The sequence below is a fragment of the Podarcis cretensis genome (genome assembly GCF_951804945.1).
Source record: "Podarcis cretensis genome assembly, chromosome: 4".
Lineage (NCBI taxonomy): Eukaryota > Metazoa > Chordata > Lepidosauria > Squamata > Lacertidae > Podarcis > Podarcis cretensis.
The window spans coordinates 51,756,153-51,778,997 of NC_137173.1; the positions used below are offsets into that span (position 1 = coordinate 51,756,153).

The 22,845-nt window shown below is 41.4% G+C and overlaps 1 protein-coding gene across 1 annotated transcript in view; it reads right to left on the minus strand.

Annotated features, from left to right (window-relative positions):
* Positions 1-385: 385 nt before the first annotated feature.
* ADAMTS5 (ADAM metallopeptidase with thrombospondin type 1 motif 5) overlaps positions 386-22,845 on the minus strand; it is a 48,531-nt gene continuing 26,071 nt past the window's right edge. Inside the window, exons 3-9 of the mRNA XM_079972036.1 lie at positions 18,591-18,758; positions 11,928-12,211; positions 8,881-9,064; positions 8,079-8,254; positions 6,980-7,155; positions 2,140-5,010; positions 386-1,802 (exon numbers count right to left, since the gene is read on the minus strand). Of these exons, the coding sequence (XP_079828162.1) occupies positions 4,440-5,010; positions 6,980-7,155; positions 8,079-8,254; positions 8,881-9,064; positions 11,928-12,211; positions 18,591-18,758 (1,559 nt within the window). The 3' untranslated portion in view covers positions 386-1,802; positions 2,140-4,439. The remainder of the gene's footprint in view (positions 1,803-2,139; positions 5,011-6,979; positions 7,156-8,078; positions 8,255-8,880; positions 9,065-11,927; positions 12,212-18,590; positions 18,759-22,845) is intronic.

Here is a 22,845-nt window from a genome sequence, read left to right on the forward strand (position 1 = left end):
GTCTACTTTCAGTTAAACGTTTCCTATACAATGGTGCCCCGCAAGACGAACGCCTCGCAAGATGGAAAACCCGCTAGACAAAAGGGTTTTCCATTTTGGAGGCGCTTCGCAAAACGAATTTCCCTATGGGCTTGCTTCGCAAGACGAAAATGTCTTGCGAGTTCCTGCGGGGTTTTTCCCCTCCCCCCCCTTTTCCTAAGCCGTTAAGCTGCTTATTAGCTGATCCACTGATAAGCCACTTAACAGCTGATCGCTAAAAGCTGCTAAACCGCTAATAGCGCTAATCCGCTAAGCTGTCAATGGGCTTGCTTTGCAAGACGAAAAAACCGCTAGACGAAGAGCCTCACGGAACGGATTAATTTCGTCTTGCGAGGCACCACTGTACTATTGCTTGGGAAAACTAGAGTGTAAGGCAGGGATGGGGAACCTGTGGCCCTACACATGTTGTTGGGCTATCACTTCCTTCATCCCTGACCATCGGCCATGCTAATTGGGGCTGATGGGATCTGAAGTCCAACAACATCTGGATGGCTACAGGTTCATCAACCCTAGAATATAGGAGCATTGATTCACTGATCTAACCAGTTCTTTTTTTCTAGAAAAAGAGATGCTGGAACTCACCAAGAGCCCCTCCCTTGTTGCCTTATAATGGCAATGGCACCCACTTGAAAGGAGCCAGAACTGAGTTCCAGCAAGTTCCAGCTGGAAAAAAGCCCTGGATATAACCCATAATGTTCAAGCACCTCAGGCCTCTGCTCATAAAGAATTTAGGCAAGTACTGAAAGGTGATCCTGGACATGGTGCCAAATATGATTGATTCTTCAGTTAATATAAAAAGATTAAATATTGAAGACTGGCACCAGCTTGAAGTTCATTTCCTGGGTTTTTTAAAAAATCTCTGCACTGCCCTTTCTTTCAGTTAAAAAAATCGATCACATCCCAAGATCACTGAAGAAAGAGCTACATCTTTTATAGATAGAAAGCTCTATCTCCTTGATTATGCACATAAGATCAGAATTTGTTTAATGGCATGAGAACTGTTTAAAGTCAGGGGACCTCTATAATTTGGAACAGAAAGTGGATCAAAGAATGTACTAAACTGATATCTCTCCTAGTCCTATAGTCACAGGTGGAAGCATTCTGCAGAAGTGTATTTCATATGTGTCACTCTTTCTCTGGACAGGAATCACAGGTATAAAAAGGAGGCGTGCATTTGAATGTGGATGTTGCTAATTCACCTTGCAATGCTACAGATGGGATGCACTTTTTGATCTACATCTGGATGCACAACCCTATTCATATTCTGCCACAACTAGCTATGCGTAATTACATATGCTAGAACAGTGCTGGAGAACAGCTGTTTTAATCCATCAATGTGTTTTCTGGAAACGTCTGTTTGTTTGGATCAACATATTATGTACCTAGTAAATGCACCTACGTTCTTCAAACCCATATCTGTTCGGCTGGTCTTTTAGGGCAATTAGGACAATGCCTGCTTTCCTACAATCAGTCCAGCGGGTGGTGCTGCTGTCAGCTTCCTCCTTGTTAGTCTTAGTGTTGCCATTTTATAATGCAACAGAGAAGAGACTAGAGACATACTGAGAATTCACTGGCTCCACCAGTCATTGGCTCTGGTTCTGGCTGATGTTGGCTCTGTCTACTGTTGGTCTCCCTGCCTTCTGCGCTACCAGTCCTAATGGGCATCAGTCTGACCTGGATGTGAAAGTGCAGTTGTCAATCATCATTGATGATAATGTCTTATCAAGTCAGGCTATTACTTATAAATGGGAGTACAGTGGTGCCTCGCAAGACGAAAAGAATCCGTTCCGCAATTCTCTTCGTCTAGCGGTTTTTTCGTCTTGCGAAGCAAGCCCATTGACGGCTTAGCAGATTAGCGCTATTAGCGGCTTAGCGGCTTTTAGCGGCTTATCAGCTTAGTGGATAAGCGGATAAGCGGCTTAGAAAAAAGGGGGGGAAGGGGAAAAAGTCGGAAAAACTCGCAAGACATTTCGTCTTGCGAAGCAAGCCCATAGGGAAATTTGTTTTGTGAAGCGCCTCCAAAACGGAAAACCCTTTCGTCTAGCAGGTTTTTCGTCTTGCGAGGCATTCGTCTTGCGGGGCACCACTGTACTACTGTACTCCAATGAAATAGCTGTAAACAGGACTTGTATCAGGTGTTGGTAACCTATAGCTCTCCCGATGTTGTTGGACACCAAACCTGACCAGCCCTAGTTCATATGTCCAATGATCAGGGATGGTGAAAGATGTCTGGACCTGCCACAGGTTCTGGAGTGCCAACAGGAATGCAAACACATAGTTTTCTAGAGGGCCACAGGGTTTCTTACACCTGGCCTATATAAATGGGAGTGGTTTAACAATCTATTCACCCTAAAACGTCCTACATTAGAAAATAAATGCTTGGAATGGTGCATTCTAACCACTGTTCCAGAACAACATCAGAACTGGTGCTGGAGTGCAAATACTTTAGATCAAAATTAAACTTGGGTACTTTCAGATATAGTCCTGACTCCCCTGAAATCTAAAACTAAATTGCAATGGAAAATCAAGAATTGTCCATACTTGCAATATTTGTGGAAGGCACTAGGAGCAGAGGGGCAATTTTCTTTTACTGAGATTTTATACCCATATATATATATATATTCCATATTATATAAACAGCATCCAAAATTCAATTAATTTCATCACATTTCAGATCGAGGTATTTATGTTACCTTTCTAAAATGGAAAATTTATTTGCCTATGCCCTGGAAAAAATGCACCCTTTTATTGGTGGAAATACTCTTCAGAATATTGACTATAGCCAGTGCTCCCCCCCCCTAAAATAAATGTTTAGGGATACTCTCATTTTCCTACTCATATTGAAATACTGCCCCTCAATGAGGCTAAACTTATATTCACAAAATGTTTAGGGGTATGTGTACCCCAGTGTCCCCCCCAAAAAGCACTGGCTATAGCTATCACTTCTTGTGGCCCTTGCTGAGCTATACTGTACATATTTTCTCAGAAGCTAGTCCCGTTATACTCCATGGGGCTTACTCCCAAGTAAGCGGGTATAGGATTGCAGCCTTAATCTACAAAAATATGCAATGTCACAAAAAATAAATATATTTTATAGGTTTTTTTTGTTTGTTTTAAAATTAACTAATTAAAACAAATTGTGCATGGGCACCCCCAATTGTATGGGAGTTTTGAGGTGCACCTGAAAGAATTCAATGGAGTGGCCCAAGCCACATGTGCAGAAGATTGCACATGCTCCATCGCAACAATGGGACAGTTCGTGCACAATATATCTTGCTTCATAACTGAGCCTGTGCATTTGGATTGGTGTTGTCCAAGTGGTAAAAATGCATCCCAAAATTAGAAGTATTAGACAATACATTGCTACATGCAAGAAACCTATGCTATGTATTTTGATTTCTTCATAGCTTCTTCAGTAGATAACAAATTCACTACATTGTTAGATTTCCATTAGAAGCCACTGTGAAACTAATAAAAGAAAGGTGTGAATAGGTATCAGAATATTTGAGATAGAAGACACTGAAGGCGTGATCTAGTGCCTCACCAAACTCTCTTATATGTGCTGCTCCCACATGTAGAATTCCTTCACACTGTCTCCCTGCACGTGGAAGGATGCACATATGGGACTGGATCATGACCCTCTCATTTGCAAAAACAGAATTAAGTATGCCCCCCTTTTACATTTTCAAGATACATACTAGCAGCTCTCTCTCTCTCTCTTTTTGCTGCAGAGGTCCACTTGTATGAGAATATCTGGTTAGAAAGGCATTAATACAGAACTAAAGTCTTGTCAGGAAATTCCTAGGATGGAAATGCATTTCCTTTTGTCAAAAATTAAATCTTTTTTTTTTTTTAAATAAAGCAGCAAGCTCTTTAACTTTCCAGTAAAATATCCGCAGCCATTTTTGAAAAGGTGGAGTCCTCAATGGCTGCAGACATACTTTGGTCAATCACTTGTGTTGTATAGAAAGGCCTTTGTTCTTCCACAAGATGATCAAGTGATTATAAAGTGACATACCAAAGCAGAGATATTTACAAATAGTATAAAAAAGCTATTGTGGTTTCGTGGGTAAGTATGACAAGTTGTCTAAGGACATACTGTGTTAGAGGTAGGTGAGATAAGGGAGATGATTCACTGGTTTATCCTCTTCTTATTTGCAGATACAAAGGGCTTGTAGCGACTAATGTTTAGTGCCTTTGACATATCAAGATCACCTCACTGTCACTCAGAGCAGTGCATATCTTCATTTGGTCCAAATAGGCAGATTCTGCCCATAATTTGAGACAACATGAAAGCATATTGAAGTGTTGGCTTTTCTCTGTGCCGGGGTAGACCTTATGTCAACATGTCAACTACGACTTAATGAGGCTCCTTTTTAAGAAGCCGACGGAACCACAGGTTAACATTTTTTGAGCAAGCATTGCTTGAATGCTGAAGGTCTTTGAGACAGAAGACACCCTTTAGCTAATTTTTCATTTCTGTCTTTGCACTGGACAGTTCTTGTGTGCCAGCCTGTGTCACATGTTCGAGAGCAAGAAAGCCACGGTCCAGTCACCCACTGGGGTTGGGTGAGTGGCGTTGCCAGTTTGTTACTGCTGCTGTTGCTGGTGACAGAGTTTGTCATTTGGGTTGGCTTCTTTGGCACATAAAAACTGTAACGGACATCCAATGGTTTAGTTGGGTCAGTTGCAAGAATCTGTACAATCAGGATCTCCTTCGTGCCTGTATGTCCCATTGCATGCAAGAAATCGTCCTTGTGACTCCAGCCACTATAGTTCATGACAGTTCCGTTGAGGTCAATGATGGTTTCTGAGGTTGAGATCATGTACTTCCCATTGACAAGGTACTCACCATTTTTCTTTTTCAGGGCCAAGTAAGCTGTGAATCTACTCTGGTCTTTTGCTTTGAACTGTCGGATTTTGATGTGTGTTGCTCCTTCTGGTATTTTCACGATATCTGTGTAGCCCTTACTGAAATGTAAGAAAAGTACATGTTAGTGAGGAAGAAATGGATAGTCTTTTGAAACCTATTGAAGCCATTGATAGTAGTTCACTTATCTGACAATGAACTGGGTCTAGCGTTAAATGTATCTGTCTTTTCTAATTTCCAATAGAAGATGAGCTAATTCAAATTCTGCTGAAGCCAATGAAAGCATCCCACTTATCTCACTTTATCAGCATTTGTTGAAATACGATATCACAAACATGATGACGAGAAATAGGGTAATAGTCAACTAAACTTTACTCATAGACCCATTGAACACAGCTAAGTAGTTCATCAAGTTTTGTAGGTCTAAGTAAAACTTAATTGAAAACTATTTGAGGCTTCAGAAAGAATTTTTTGGACTTAAACTAAGTTAAATTACTTCCAAGAAGAGGTAAAGGTTACACCCTCTAGAACCACCTTCATATTAAAATTTGAATGGGAGAAGAAATACCAGCTTCCCTGTCTTCTTAATTTCCCCCTATTAAATGTCATGAAACAATGACACTAATAGAGCAAGTTTGTATGGGGACAGGTAAAAGATGTGGGGTTAATTTGGAAAATATACCCGAGTTCTCCCCCTGCTTTTTAAAGAAATGAAAAAAATACAACTGAATGAAAATTAAAATTAAGCGTACACATGCACACACACAAAAGTAATAATGGTAATACTAATTTTGATTACTTAATTCATAATCCCTGTGAAAAATAATTATTGGAGACTAGTATCTTTTTGTATTAGTATTAATTTCTGACTAGTATTAATTTCTGAGTTAATCCAAAAGCCACTTTGGAAGCTCACCTATCTCTAGTGGTAACATTTAACTAATACATTTTACACAGTATAATTTCTATTGCTTTTTGAAGAATTATTACTCTCATGTGTCAGTCGTGTTATATATGAGTGAGTTTCATAACAGGAAACCTGACATTAAGTGAGGTCTTATATATTTAAAATGTGAAATTTGAAATATAGTTGAAATGCTCAGTCTGTTCAGGAACAAAAAAGGGTGAAGTATCCACACACTAATAATAATACAATACAATACAATACAATACAATACAATACAATACAATACAATACAATATAATATAAATATTATATTATAATATCCATAATATAATAATACAGTGGTGCCTCGCAAGATGAAATTAATCCGTTCCGCGAGTCTCTTCGTCTAGCGGTTTTTTCGTCTTGCGAAGCAAGCCCATTGACAGCTTAGCGGATTAGCGCTATTAGTGCTTTTAGCGGCTTTTAGCGGCTTATCGGCTTAGCGGATAAGCAGATAAGCGGCTTAGCGGCTTAGAAAAAAACCCGCAGGAACTCACAAGACATTTTCGTCTGGCGAAGCAAGCCCATAGGAAATTCGTTTTGCGAAGCACTTCCAAAACGGAAAACCCTTTCGTATAGCGGGTTTTCCGTCTTGCGAGGCACTCGTCTTGCGGGGCACCACTGTATCCATAATATAATAATGTATAATATACACAGTTTGAGAGCAGTGGTAACTTGGTTGTGCAAGGTAGTTACCACCAATCAGTTATTAGAAATATTATTAGAAAGGTAGGAATATCTAGCAAACAAGCCAACCTAATCAAGTGGCATACTTACTTGCTGATAACAAATGCCTTCGCTGTAGGTAGAAAACTTGGAGTGAAAACAAAATCTCTATTTTGTTAGGAGTGTGTGTGTTAAATTGGTGGAAAGCAGCTTAGTGGTGGAAGCTCTGCTATCTGCTATATATGAGTTCTGTTACACATCTGCTACACACTCTATGTTTGAATGTGCAGCAGCACCTGTGAGACCTTTCCAGTGGAAGATGAGTTACTCTTAGCTGTATTTTTGCCATACAAATTTGCTATTCAACACTGTATTTCACTGAACCCTACATAATTAGCTTTCACCATTGCAACAAACAATTCGGCTTGCAAAACAATAGCTGTGATCAGAATTCTTACCTTTTTTTATTAAAGGTTCCCATAATTTTTGTGCAGCTGGAATTGTCTCCGCCACAGATTCCACATTTATCATACTGCAGCTTTGAGCCAATAATGCCATCACATCCTGTTCTCACGCATTTGCCGCGGACACAGACTGAATTACTGTACGGCCTGCATTCCGTTCCATCAGTCACCTGTTGGATGAAGTCACTGCTGGTTAAAACTACAGTTTTAAGATTCATTTCTGGATGATTTCTTAGTGAACATTCTTAACTTTTTGGGAAGCTCAAGAGCAGGGATGGCAGGAATTCAATTCAGTTTGCATTTAAAGCTGAATCTGCTAAGGAACAGATGATTGTTATCATGTCCTGACACGGGTGGTGCTGTGGGTTAAACCACAGAGCCTAGGACTTGCCGATCAGAAGGTTGGCGGTTCGAATCCCCGCAACGGGGTGAGCTCCCGTTGCTCAGTCCCAGCTCCTGCCAACCTAGCAGTTCGAAAGCACATCAAAGTGCAAGTAGATAAATAGGTACTGCTCTGACAGGAAGGTAAACGGCATTTCCGTGCACTGCTCTGGTTCGCCAGAAGTGGCTTAGTCATGCTGGCCACATGACCCGGAAGCTGTCTGATGACAAACGCTGGCTCCCTCGGCCAATAAAGCGAGATGAGCGCCGCAACCCCAGAGTCAACCACAACTGGACCTAATGGTCAGGGGTCCCTTTACCTTTACCTATGTAAAACCACAGAATTCAAAGAAGGTCTTTTACCCATGTATATAGTCTGATTTCCACAGCATGCTAAAGCCAAAGATTGGCTTCATAAAACTGTGTGAGCATGCAGGTTCACAAATAACAGCTAGTAGCCCCCTTGCCCTTCCCTGGTTCTTTTTCCTACTGCACCATGCTTAGTTAAAACAAGGTTTGGCTTAGCATATTATCTGGGGCTTGCCAGATCTGTCAGGGGAGAGAGAGAGAAGAAGTAACAGCCTGGCCAGGGGCTGTTGAAGATTTGGATATATAAAAGCTTTCAGCTTAAACAGACCTTGGCCACCCCTGCTATTCATAACACAAAGATTTTGATATCTGAGAGAGAAGCAGTTATTGAAACTACATTTACCTTTTGAGAGAAAACTACATAGTAGCCAGTTCCTTTGGCTCGACAAGTTAGCTTGCAAACATCTCCTGGCAGCACTCCTGCATACTTGGGGACCCATTCTACAAAGGTTTTGACACCTTTTGCATCGGACTGGTAACCGTTTCTTGCTTCACATTGTTCCTGGCGAAAAGCTTTAGCTGGAGAAGGATGATCATTCATTACTATTTGTATACATATATTCTCCCAATGCTAGCATACACACAAGGTGTGCATCATTTCAAACGCAAATTCACAACACTGGAAGACCCAGAATCCATCTTATCAAGGGACAGCCAATGCAAAGCTTACGAATCATATCCAACCAAACAACATATCATATCAAACAGTATGCCACACTGTTACCATATTGTGATTCATCTGTGGAACAGCTGTCGTAGCATAAAGTAGGGAAAAGCCTTGATATACTGTATATGGCCTGTAGGTCTAATGTGCAACTAATACTCATCTAGTGAAGCCCTAACAGATCCTTGCAAAATCTCTCTGGGCAACTCTTCATTTCTTGGACTTCTCTTCTTCCATCAACTAGATCAGATAACTACTTGCACTTGCATAAAGTGAATGTAGTCAGTGTAGTCAACCCAGAGCAGTAGTGAATGCAGAAATGTCAATTATTATTTAAACCTAGAGTCTCTGCAGAAATAGCCCAGAGTCTTTAACCATGTCACTACTGCTCTGGGTACAGCAAGAAACACCATTTGCACAACATTTAAGAAGTACCACAGTCTCTGACATTGTTATTGACTTTGATTTGTAGAAAACATACCATTGGCAGGACATGGCAGGACATTACAAGAGCGATAGATTGCCCGCTTTCCTGTGCAATACCGGCCATTGTTTCTAGGTGCAGGGTTATTGCAGTGACGATATGCAAACTGAACACCTCCACCACATGTGCGAGAGCACTGTCCCCATGGTCCCCAGGAACCCCAGTTCCCATGGTTTGAAGCCTGAAATAGAAAGGATAAAGGTTAGCAAAGCTCATCAGCCAAACTTGGAGAAGAAACACAACTTCCAAATTCACTGGAGTTAGTCTCCCCGTTTTCTAATTGCATTCATTTCTTTCTCTGCATCTTTTTCTCTTTTACTGAAACTAGAAATCTTGATGTTGGTATGCAGTGTCCAGGTTCAAAGGCAGCATGCCACTGATTACCAACAGCTGGTATTCAACAAAAGGACAGAGCTGTTGCCTTCCTGACCTGCTTCTCGGCTTCTCTTGAGCATCTGATTGGCCAATGTGTGGTATAGGATGCTACACTAGATGGAACATTGGTCAGATCTAGCAGGGCATTTCTTGTGTTCTCTTGCCCTTAGCGTGTTACCTTTTCAATATTCCATATTGGATCAGAATCATACTAGGTGAGTACTGCAAGATGTAGCATTCTAGTGCAGGATAGAAGTAACACTAAGGGCACAAGGAGTTTGTGTTTCTAAAACCAAGGACTACAAGGTATGGAAGAACTTGGAGTTAACACCCAGTTTGACCTGGGACAGCCTTTGTACCAGCAACTATGTCAGGTGCTCCCACTCTGGTGCAGATACAATCACTTGGCTGTGCACTAACAGCCCATAATCAATCAACCAGGTAACATCCTGTCATGGCTAATGTATCCAGAAACTGTTCCAATTCCAGTAAGTTTGGTTCCAGTGAAAGCAGGAGCCCCTATCAAGTGTTGTTAAAATGCTAGACTACAGGACCAGCAGAAGTCCTGCTTTTAGAACTGGGGACCGGGTATTGTATGGCATAGAAAGAGTGAACTTGAAGAGGGGTATCAGGAAAGCAAAAGCGGAGTACAGAGATAAAATTGAGAACCATCTGAGAAATCATGATACTAGACAAATGTGGCAGGGAGTCCAACATCTGACTGGTTATAAATCAAGGAATTCATCAGTGGTAGAGAGTACTGCTTCCTTGGTGGGAGAGTTGAATACCTTCTTTGCCCGATTTGAGGTGACACCAACAGTGACTCCAATAGGGATGCCAGAGCTATTGGCGTCACTACCTACAGGAAATGCTGCCAGGGTGAAAGAGGGAGAAGTGAGGCGAATATTAAAGGAGGTAAACACGAGGAAGGCTATGGGCCCGGATGGGGTGGCTGGCAGGGTGCTAAGAGATTGTTTGGACCAACTGGCAGGAATCTTTACGAAGATTTTTAACCAGTCTCTGGCCCAAGCCACTGTTCTACCCTGTCTGAAATCTGCTACCATTATACCCCTGCCAAAAGCATCAAAGATAGACTGTCTGAATGATTTTCGCCCTGTGGCGCTGACACCCATTATAATGAAATGTTTCGAAAAACTGGTGAGGAAGCGCATCTTATCTTGTCTGCCAGTGGGACTTGACCCTTAAAAGTTTGCGTACAAGGCAAAGAGATCCACAGAGGATGCTGTGGCAATGGCTTTACATGCTGTCCTGACTCATTTGGAGAAGCAAGGGAACTACGCGATATTGTTATTTGTAGACTTTAGTTCTGCATTTAATACTATTCTTCCGCATAGATTGGTGCCCAAATTATTAGACCTGGGACTTCCACCATGTTTGTGCAGGTGGATATTAGACTTTCTATCAAACCGTTTCCAAAGGGTCAGGTTGGGTTCCCACATCTCTGCGGATCTCATCACGAATACGGGGACGCCGCAGGGGTGCGTGTTGAGCCCGCTTTTATACATGCTCTATACAGCTGACTGTGCCCCCAAATACCCCAGTAATAAGATCATTAAGTTCGCAGATGATACAATGGTGGTTGGTTTAATTATGGCTGGAGAGGGGGAGACGGCCTATAGGGAGGAAGTTGAGCAGTTGGGGGAGTGGTGCAGGAAAAACAACTTACTGCTTAACTTAAAGAAAACAAAAGAGATCATTGTGGACTTTAGGAAATGTAAATTGAATATTCAGCCACTTATTATTGAGGGGAAGTGTGTGGAACGAGTCTCAGTGTTTCGATTTCTGGAAATGGAGTTGAGAGACGACCTAACCTGGGGAGAGAACAGCAAGGACCTGGTGAAGACAGCACAGCAGAGGTTATATTTTCTGAGAATCCTCTGGAAAAACAATCTCTCAAAGGACCTGTTGATGGCATTCTACCATTGCACTGTGGAGAGCGTACTAACTTATGGTCTATGCGTGTGGTTTGGGAGCTGCACGGCCAGGGAAAAAACAATGCTATCCAGGGTTGTAAAGACTGCAGAGAGAATTATTGGGTGCACTCTTCCCACCTTAGATCAAATCTATGCTTCCAGGTGCCATAAGAAAGCGGCAGAGATAGCACATGATAGTGCGCACCCCGGAAATGATCTCTTTCAGCTTCTGCCTTCTGGAAGAAGGTATAGGGTTATAAAGGCCAGGACTCGCCGCCTGAAAAACAGTTTCTACGCTAATGCAATTCTGGTTCTAAACGCAGCATAAGGGGTCTCTGTAGTATAGTGTATTTTAAAATGGGGTTTTAGAGTTTTTTAGGGGTTTTTGAATGTTTTATGTAGTTTTATGTAGTTTTTATGTAGTTTTATGTAGTTTTGTGGTAGTTTTATGTAGTTTTTCAATTTCATTGTTCCGCAAGGGACAATGACAATAAAGATATCGTATCGTAAGTCATGTTCTGTGGCTGTTGGAGAGCTCGAGAATTCTTTTTAATCCAGGTGAGCAGGCAAGAGGTCCAGTATCAACTATATCCTAAGAAAGAAAAGTGGGATGCCTAGACTAATACCTTGTTCTGTTGATGATTAATTTCCCTTGAATTCTCACTCAAAACAGGCCACAGCATGATTAGGCCTTGTACACTTTCATATGGTTTGATCATTAAAGTAGCAACATACCGAGTAATATTTTTTCTTCGTTTTATCAACACATTTCCCCTGAAGGCAGATCCTTCCTTTTCCGCATGGCGTCCCCTCCACAGCAGGGAGTTTTTTGGTCAAACACACCATCTGACCTTGGCGAACAACCGCACACCACAGACGAGAGCACACATCCATTCCAGGACACACTGTGTATTCAGACCCAAATGCCAGCTTGCATTGACGAATGGCATCATATGTTTGTCCTGGAAGCTCCTCAGGGCCCAAGATCTGTTTTCGTGGATGATCCAGTAAACAGTTACCTGAAAGGACAACCCAGTTTATAATTTGCTTCCTCTCTATGATGCTTGCCATACCTCTGAAGCTTCCAAACTAGATAAAGTGATCAAGAGTTTGTTCCAAATCCATTCAGTTCTCCATTGGGCTATTGTATATCATGTGGAAACCTCTAACTGTAACCTGCTTGTGGCTATATATCCTCTGCTTTTACAATAATCTTTATTTCACAGGCTGCAATTCATAACCCATTTATTTTATTTTCTAGTAGTCCCACCAGAGTAAGTTGGTCTTTAAATTACAGATATAGAAAAAGTATTTCCCCTACTATTAAAATAAGAAAAGATTGCTCTGGCTTGCATGTCAGTTTATAATTGGTACTATCAGCTTCAGAACCGGGCATAGGGGTTTTCGTTTCTTTTTAATTTCCGTGTACTCAAACCCACTCTGTGAGTGAGGTCTTCCATATATATCAATGGGACCTAGAGACATTTCAAAATAAACAAAGCTGTCATTTGAACATGCTGTTGAAAAGCTAAGCCTTCTTAATAAGGAAAGCCAGAAAAAGCATGACACACAGCTGTAGCCAAGGGAAACTTGTAAGAAGGGAGGAGGATTCATTAAATCAAAAACCAAATCAGCACAGGAAAGGCAATATTGGTGGCAAGTGCTCATTGGGACCCCCTAAAACCAAGGAGAGCCACAAGACCAAAGAACAAACAGTTCACGTCTATACAAATGGAAAAGAACATGGTATAAGGCATAATTATGTTATCTGTGATGTCAAGCATTGACCTGGCACTATCTCTTTGGGAAAAAAAGCCAAAACAACATCAAGTAGTTGTCCTGGAAATTCAATTTTAGAGGATTTTTCTTTCTCATAGAAGTAACCGGCTCTTATGCTAATACAGGGAATTGCAGCCAATCTGAAGAGCTTTCTGTCTTGTTTATAACCCTTGTAAGAGTCCTGTGTGGGTGCCTGTGGTTCAGCGAAGCTTCATTTCTCTTGAGCCAAAATAGATTACCACAACCTGTCTCTCGCTGCAAGCAGTGCCAACTTCCACTTGATGATGGATGAAAGCATGCAGAATATAAATACCTCCCAACTTCAGGGACTTTGAAAACATAATTGGGATAAAGGTCTATATTTCAGAACATTTCTTTTTAATAAAATCAATGATACCTCACTGCCATAAACAGAACTCAACCACCATGATTATTCCCCCCCCCCACATGATTCAATTTTAGTTAAAACACCCTTCTGCATCATCACTTATTTCTCTCCTCAAGTTTATAATTTTATCAGCTCTCTGATGACCCTGAGCCAGCATGCAGGATATAACTTTTACCTCAGGCATATTTCACTGCATTTTAAAAATAAAATAATGTGTACTTGCTACTTAATGATACATTGTTGTGAAATAAAACACCCCTGGGTTATCTTGTGCATGCTGAACTGTGCTTGGAGAATGAATAGGATAAGGAGACCAAACAACTTATCATCTATATATTTGGGAAGTTGCTTGTTCGCTATGAATTTGGACACATCTTAAGATAAAACAAAATTTTGCATTATGGTTCCTGACATCAAGGAGCAGGGTTTTTTTGTTTGGTCTCTATTTGGATACAATTGGGCATCATTTTGAATCAAGACAGTGGAATAAATATTTCAAAACCACTGATTCTAATCACGAATTTAAAAATAGCCCTGTTTTTTTGCTTCTTAGAATTCTTGAGCAGTGCTAGATGCAAGGCTACTAGTCTATGAAAAACATTTACAACATATACAGTTGCTACCTTTATATGGTCCACTGTATATGGTCCACATGGCTAACACTGGAGTAATGTTGTGATTCTATACTATGCTAGTAGCAAAGTCAACAGCACAATCATCTCAGTAGTTGTTTCTAATATGGAAATCCACACACAGCAAACAGCATCCTTCAAACAAGCATACTTTTGCCTGGGAAAATGCCAGAACTGCACAGCAAAAGAAAATCTGCCATTCCTATAATATAAGCCAAGTCCATAGCCCTGTGGTTGGGAGAAGACATGTAGGCAGACCCACCCCACCTCAGAAGAAATGCTGGAATCCTGTGTCCCTTGGGCCAAAGCTGGTCAACCACCCACTCCTGTCTTAACCACACTGTACTCTTCATATTACTGTAGTCTCAAAGCAGCCTAACATACAACACATATGTTTGCCTCCCTTTTCTCACAGCCATGCACATGGCAAAGCAAAGCAAACCAAACCATGTAATCTGGCACTGTGGGGCCATAGGTCTGTGGAAAAGTAATGGCTTAGTACACAAGAAGTCCCTAGGTACAATGTCCTATGAGACAGGTCAGGGAAAAACCACATACATTTACTGCAGTGCATCAAAAGAGCCAATTACAGTAATTGGTCCAACAGTATTATTCAGGTCTATCTTAGCTATGGCCCAGGAGGCAGTGAAGATTTCTAAATTTTGTCTTGCTATTAATCTGTCCAGGGTTTTTAACCTTCTGTCTTGGCTCTGTAATATTGTAAACTGACCTGCTTACAGCTGTGGGTGCTAAAGCCCCACAAGATTCCCATTTATAGCTTCAGTATTAAAAATAAATCTGAGGACTTTACTCAAAGCTTCCATTTGTATCTGAAGGTTCCTCCCCCTGGTCTTTGTGTTTTCTAGAAGTGCACCAAGTGAACTTTCTGGATAATAGATAAGGGGTGCAAAATGCCCAGAAACTTAACATTGGGGGCCTCTGTTAAATAAGGATTAAATGCAAGGATTAAACTGTTCCTTTTCTCAAAAACATTCTGTCTCAGTTCTTGGATAAACACATTTAGACACTACAAACAAGCTTCTTCATTGCTTTAAATGTTCCAATTAATGAGTTAAAACAGTATTTTTGGTAGCTCAGCATGTGACCCTCAATATTTACTCACCACATTGTTTATTCTAACAATAAACAGAAAAATAAGTCAGCTACTTTGCAAGTTTGCTATGTGTGTGGATTGAGAAATGCCAATGGCAGTCTATGATGAGGCAGCTGCTCAGAAGCCAGCTGGTGTCTGCAAGTAACCATGAAGGCTGTGCTTGAGAAACACTCTATTAACCACACATAGAACTACTCAAGATTAAGTCCATGGCACTACTGCAGAAAGAGGTAGTGGAAAGTTCTAGTTAGGCTTATGTGCTCCCGCAGGAACAATATCCAAAACACAACAACAACAATACGGGCGGGGGGGGGGGGGGAGGAGCTAACAAGACAGCCACCCACAAGGTCCACAGCAGCTATACTGACATATGGGAATCATGATGACACTTGCCAACAGTGTCTCCCTATTAGGCATACATGGAAGGCATAAATTGCACATAGAGTCTGCCGTGCATTGACAACAGTGCCTGATCTGTTAGGGCATGCCGTGGGCAATGGCGAGGAGGCTAGGCTGTAGGACCCATATAGATTTCTGGGGCAGGAGATGGGGATCTTCAAGTTTTGCTGCATCCTTCTATGCAGACCATGTATATAGTAGTGAACGCCACACATCTCCCATAATGGAAGAGTTGCTTGAGCCCCTCAGTTGCTTTGGTTGCCCTTTCCTGCACATTTTCCAGCTCTGCAGCATTCATTTTGAGAAGCAGCAACCAGCAATGTATGTCGTATTCCAAGGGTGATTGGACCACAGATTTATATGAAGTTTCAGTCTCATTTCTAATGATCCCTAACACAGAATTTGTCTTTCCCACCACTGCCACACACTGGGTCATGTTTTCATGGGCCAGTTCTCCACAACCTAAAGATCTCATCCCTGGCGAGTCTTTGTGTCTCATTGCTTCTTTTTGGGAGCTCAAAAACAACAATATTGTGTTTCAGAGGTGGGGGAAAGGGAGAGACAACAGAAGGCAGGGTTGGTGTGCAAGAATCCTACTCTCAACACACACATGTAAGAGCAGAAAGGAGACACATTATAGGATTTTTGTTATCCTGGGAGTGAACCCTGTAACACACATCCTCCCCAAGTATCATGTTGATTGTGCAAACTGTGCCTTTAACTGAATCCTCCTCCACCACAGTTCCTACTTGCATTCTCATGTTTCATAGATGCAGCAGAAGCAGCTGGCCAAGAGGGGGAAGAGCTGCTATGCTAGCTTCCTGGTAAGTAGGTCGCTGTTGCTTGCTGGGAGGGAGGGGAGAAAGCGACAGGGAGGTCAGGGTGGTACAAATGCATGGGTAGAGCTAATCCGGCACTCCTGCCAACGTGTCTGCACTCTGCTGACCTCCCCACTGCCTCCTTCTCCTGACTTCTCCTACCACCTGCCAGGAAACTAGCATAGTGACTCCACCCCACAATTTGCTTCTTTGGGACATTCACACGTGTATGAGTGTGCTATGATTGGCTTCTGAATCATCCACCATTAGTGATAGCGGGAAGAGGGTACGGAGGAGGGGGAGGAGTTCTCCTGAGCTCTGCACTACCTCTTGTGAGTGCTTATTTTCATATAACCATTATTTTGTTGATGCCAACAGGGGAGTTGGGGCCTAGCCTGGGGGAGAATAAGAAGCAGACTAAGCCACCCATTCGTCTCAGAATGAGACCCCTATCCATTGCTTCTCCTTATGCCATTCTAATTACATTTGCACAAAACTTACACTGACTTTAACCTTATGTTAAATCTTGTGACTAGACCATCACAACTTACAAGCTGGTGTGATTTGGAGCTACACTAGCGAATGGACTTTTGTTGCAATCCCATCCTTGTCCAGCTAATGTTAACTTGGATAAGACTGAAATGCAATGTGTTTAAGACAACACTAAAGGAGTGTAGATGTACTATGGGAAATACAACTGTAGATCTTTAATAAATGCCTAATAAAACTGCAGAAAGTTAATAATACTAATGATTTTATTATTTATACCCCACCCATTTGGCTGTGTTAGAGGCAGTTATCGACAAATGATAACGGGATGAAACATACCATTGCACACAGCACTCAAAACCATCCTACACAATGTTGCCTTTTACAAGTTCTGCATGCATATAGTATGTTTTTCATCCATAAGGATTTCAGTTTCCATAACAACTAGATCCATTCGTTCAGTTAGGTCATTTTTATCTAAGCATTCTGGAATTTGAAAAGGTTGTTTAAGAGCTGCAGTTGCGTTAGCAGCACAGTGAAGGATTTTAAGAGCATTTTGTTGTTGTTAAGGAGAAGCTGGGAAAGAACACTGAAATACTAATACAGATAGGTAGCCGTGTTGGTCTGCCATAGTCAAAACAAAAAAAATTCCTTCCAGTAGCACCTTAAAGACCAACTAAGTTAGTTCTTGGTATGAGCTTTCGTGTGCATGCACACTTGTATCTGAAGAAGTGTGTATCTGAAGAAGTGTGTATCTGAAGAAGTGTGCATGCACACGAAAGCTCATACCAAGAACTAACTTAGTTGGTCTTTAAGGTGCTACTGGAAGGAATTTTTTTTGTTTTGAAATACTAATATTAGCTAAATAAATCAAACTGTCAGCTTTTGAAGCAGGGCTGTCTTCTGAAAAGATGTGGAAACCTGAGTTGAAATCTCTATTTAGCCCCTGACCTCTTGGGCAAGTCACTTTGCTCAATTTTAGTTCTCTACCTGCCAACTGGTGATAAAAGTGGCCTACAGTGGTACCTTGGGTTACATACGCTTCAGGTTGCATACACTTCAGGTTGCATACGCTTCAGGTTACAGACTCCGCTAACCCAGAAATAGTGCTTCAGGTTAAGAACTTTGCTTCAGGATGAGAACAGAAATCGTGCTCTGGCGGCGCGGTGGCAGCAGAAGGCCCCATTAGCTAAAGTGGTGCTTCAGGTTAAGAACAGTTTCAGGTTAAGAACGGACCTCCGGAACGAATTAAGTACTTAACCCGAGGTACCACTGTACTGGAGGTTTCATCTCTGAGGAAGTAGCCCAAACCCCATCCTTATTTGAGTCTTGTGCACTGTAATGTTTCCTAGCCCTGGTTCATGGCAACCACTGCCATGGCTTAGGCTAGACTAAGTGAGAGGGACCACTGTACTTCACACTGTTGTAAATAATCTACCTATTTGCAATCCGTTTGGCATTTGCTATTACTACTTATTTTTATCTACCACTATTACTAATACAACATCTCACTGCTATTTACTATTCCTACTACTGCTTTTCCTCCTCATTTAGGTAGCGGTAGCAGAGTGTCAGGGGCTGTACTTCATTGCATTTAGGAGTCAGATAGCGATTATTGTAATAGCATGAAGAATGTTAAAGAAAAGTGAAAGTAACTTCAATTCTAATTAGAATAACAAACACATATTTTATAAATTAGAGTTAAAATGTTTTTTTTAAAAGTTCCTAGCAGCACATAATGTCCAGCATGATATAGGACACTAAGATATCCATACATACCATGGCCATCATCCAGAAATTCTGTTATTGTTGCTGAAGTGCATTTGGACCAGGGTTTAGAAGCGTCAATGCTTGTTAAGATGGAAGACATAAGCCTCTTATCTTCCATGGAACCAAAGTTCTCCTCACAGAATTTGGAGTCGTCATGGGAAAGTCCAAGGAGATGTCCTGAAGGAAGGAAACAGAACAGCATCTCAGTCTTAATACTTCTTTTAAATTAAAATATCCACCCAACTATTGATTCATTAGTCATTTATTTAAGAATGAGGGGACAAAAACGCAGCTTGTTGAATAAACCTGCCATTATGTTATTTCAGATTATACTTGCAAAGCTTTATGAATGTGATTGGGACTATAAAGTTGGAAATAAATATTCTAAATAAACTGAATCATAGAATTGTAGAGTTGGAAGGGACCACGAGGGTCCAACACCCTGCTTGAGGCTTAAACCCATAACCCTCATGTCTCATGCTCTACTGACTGAGCTATCCTCAGAATCAGTATTTCATTTATTTAGTCATTTAAAATATTTCTTAATCACCCCCAAGCAGAAGATTCCTGGGCAGTGTACAAAAGTGTGATGAAAACTATCCACATATCCAACAAAAACAAAAGGTAACAAAAAACACAAAAAAGGTAGTGGAGCAAACACATAAAACTAAGGACCAAACAAAGCAGTTCCAGTTAAAATAATCTAATCTAGGGAAATGTTGTTGTTGTTTAGTTGTTTAGTCGTGTCCGACTCTTCGTGACCCCATGGACCAGAGAACGCCAGTCCTAATCTGGCATCCAAAAGATTACAATGTCAATGTGAGGCATTTTTCCTTGACAAGGCCATTCTGAACCAGCACCACAGAAATGACCACAACTATTTAGATCATTATACACAGTGTGATATTAACATAGAGAACCAGTAAGTTTTATTCTAGATATAAAACTATAGATATTTATAGCTTAGTGTTTGTATAGTGTTTGTACCTCCCCTGCCAGGTACAAGCAATTCCCCATTTACACAGGGGTTGCTTTCCAAGGCACCGTGTGCATCAGTGGTACACACATAAGCTCGGCACAGTATAATGTGAGACCAAGGTCTACTGCTCAATACTGCTGCATACTGCTGCAGATGATCCTGGCTATAATGGACTATAGAGGAGGAGATGAAGTGCAAGCAAGATGCTTCATGTCAGGGATGCTTGCTACACAAATTTGATAATGCAAGCTAGTGAAAGAACTCATACACCACAGGGGAATATGTGCTGCCCCTGCTTCCAAGCTGCTAGCAGGTAGGATCTAAGCACACATCTCTCCTGAGACTTCAACAATGGGCATATAGATTTTGTTAGCACATCTCATTCTAAAGAAGGACTTCATCCCACAGTTGGCAAAAGAAGTAGCATTACTGTATTAAAGGGACCCCTGGCCATTAGGTCCAGTCGTGACCGACTCTGGGGTTGCGGAGCTCATCTCACTTTATTGGCCGAGGGAGCCGGCGTACAGCTTCCGGGTCATGTGGCCAGCATGACTAAGCCGCTTCTGGTGAACCAGAGCAGTGCACGGAAACGCCGTTTACCTTTCTGCCGGAGCGGTACCTATTTATCTACTTGTACTTTGACATGCTTTTGAACTGCTAAGTTGGCAGGAGCAGGGACTGAGAAACGGGAGCTCACCCCGCCGCGGGTATTCAAACCGCCGACCTTCTGATAGGCAAGCCCTAGGCTCTGTGGTTTAACCCACAGCGCCACCTGCATCCCTAGCATTACTGTATTACTGGCCTACAAATGGCACATCCTTGTAGCTTCAACCGCAACTCACCGGGAAACACTAGAAGGTGTGGGAGATTGTTTCTAATATCTAGAGTGGGGTGGCAAACAAAAAGGTGCATCACAAACACAAAAATGGTTTCCCCTTAGTTGCTGTCATTCCATGCTACCACATTGTGCAATCTCACTTCTCTCGACTCCTCCCTTATTTATCTCTGAGGGAACATCCGGGGGAAATTTCCCCTTTCAAATCACTGCCATTTCGGAGATAATGCTCTGAAATCACCAGAAAAATTTCAGCACAGTACTCAGCATGTACTATGCTTGTGTATACCATGGACTCCTGAAACAAACATCAACAAAAAGGGCCTGACATGTAACCATGGGCCAGACTGCACCCTTTGTCAAGTTGTAGATTCGTATACTTCCAACAGATTGGAAGAAATTTTAAGACAGAGGCTCTGTATAGTCTTCTTTCTCTGTCAGTGCCAAAAAATCTTGAAAGGCTATCCTGAAACAAAGGATGCCTTTAAGAAACATGAAGACAAGGCTGGCTTTGCTGTCTCCATGGCTGATGTTATCACAGAGAGTGCATCAAACTCATGGAATGAGTGGCACCAGGATGCTCTACTCACTGTTTTAAAGGCACTGCAGGCAGGCGACACTCAACACTTCAATGAATTCTGAGGTAACTGAGCTCTTATTATAATCATTTGCAATTGACATCAAGCTTGTTTTGAAAAAGCCAATTATATGTTAATGAGCTGGTTTTAGTAAAACCTGGGAATGTGGTGTCCCGAGAAAAAGGTGTGTCTGCACTGGAAGCGCCAAGCTAATACATTGATCCTGTAATTATCTCTGTCAGGCATGTTGGTAGGCAGAGGAACTGCTTACCTGGAAGCATCCTATATATGTATACTGTGAAAAGATGCCTATGACTTTGGGGTTTGAACAATGTGTTATCGTAGTTTAATTTCAAGATTTGGACATTTAACAGATTCTGAAACATTTCTTAAAAAGGGAAACACAACAAAGTAATTAAAATAAATGAAATTATATTGGGCTTATATATTATAGAAAACTCACATGAAAACAGCCAAGATAAATTTGGGATGGGTAATTCTACTTGATAAGTGGAATTGGATTTGGCATAATGTTCCTCAGCAAACAGTCCTTAAGGGAAGTTTTTACATGTTTCCATTCCATTGGTACGTAACACTACTACATCCTTATCGGATAAATAGAACCAGCTGTTGGTGGTGCAAAGATGCAAGTGTCCTAAAATAAGAAAATTCTGGGGGATAAAACCAGGGGAGTGATCCTATCCAACAGTTATGCTTGAGGAGTGCAACAGGATCACCACTACATTCATTTGCACTGCTGCAACAATATACGGACAGAGTGAAATCTATGCCAGTGAGCAGTATCACTGTGCCTGTGGGATCCTGTCACAAAGAAAAGTAGGCCCACTCACAGATCACTCCCATCTTCTGTGCCAGAATAATGGTATGCTAACAAAATATATTGTTTAAGTCAAACCATTCCCACTGGGGAGACGTACAGGTACCTGGTAGATTTGGACACCTATCCGAACCTCCTTCAGTTGGTCCATATGTCCCCTTTGACTGGCTAAAATACTATACTATCTCAGGTGTGTGTCTGTGCGTATGGCAATTCCCCTGGAATTTGGGACGTCTTTTACACTAAAGGTGTGCTGTCCTACTAAGTTTCAGCACCAAACACAGCCCCGTGAGCGCTGGTCCACACAGCTAGGCACCCTCAGTTGCATGGGAGAAGGTTAAAATGAGTAACGAATTTGAGCATGTTGTATTTGTTCAAAACAGACTTGAATTCTACATGTTTTAGCCCTGTGCTAAATATTTCTACTTCGATGTCTAGAAATGTGCCAAGATTATTATGAAAAGCATGATTGTAACATTACACAGCTGACACCTAACAGAACAGTGGTTGCATGACCAACTTTTAGGGTATGTGTGTCCATATTTATAGAAGTTGTGAAGTTCATGTTGATTTTCCATTAGCTAAATCAAAGCTATACATTAAGGACTTACTCCACTACAACTTGCAGCATTATTTGGGTTTATTTCTCTTACCTCCCCCACCCCCCTTGCAACTGAAGCAATGCCCTTCAGTTGTACAAGCAGCTCTGTGATTAGATATTCTCTCTGCTCAGTTACTTTAGGAACTGATTGCAACCACATATTTTCACTTAAAAGGTTGAAAACATCATAGCACAATTGAAGGGGCCTCACCAAAAATATTTGGGTTGGAATTTTTGTTGCTGCAATTGCATGCTTAGAGAACCCTGGATTGTATCTGATGCTTTTTTCTTTTCTTTTTAAAGGGAAGGTGGTTGTAGTGGTAACAAGAGGACAAGAGAATATTCCTGGTGCTTACGTTTGCTGACAGATTTTAGAGCTTGATTTGTTGGTTCATGGATATTTTGCCTTGTTGTATTTAGCCCTTTTTTCATT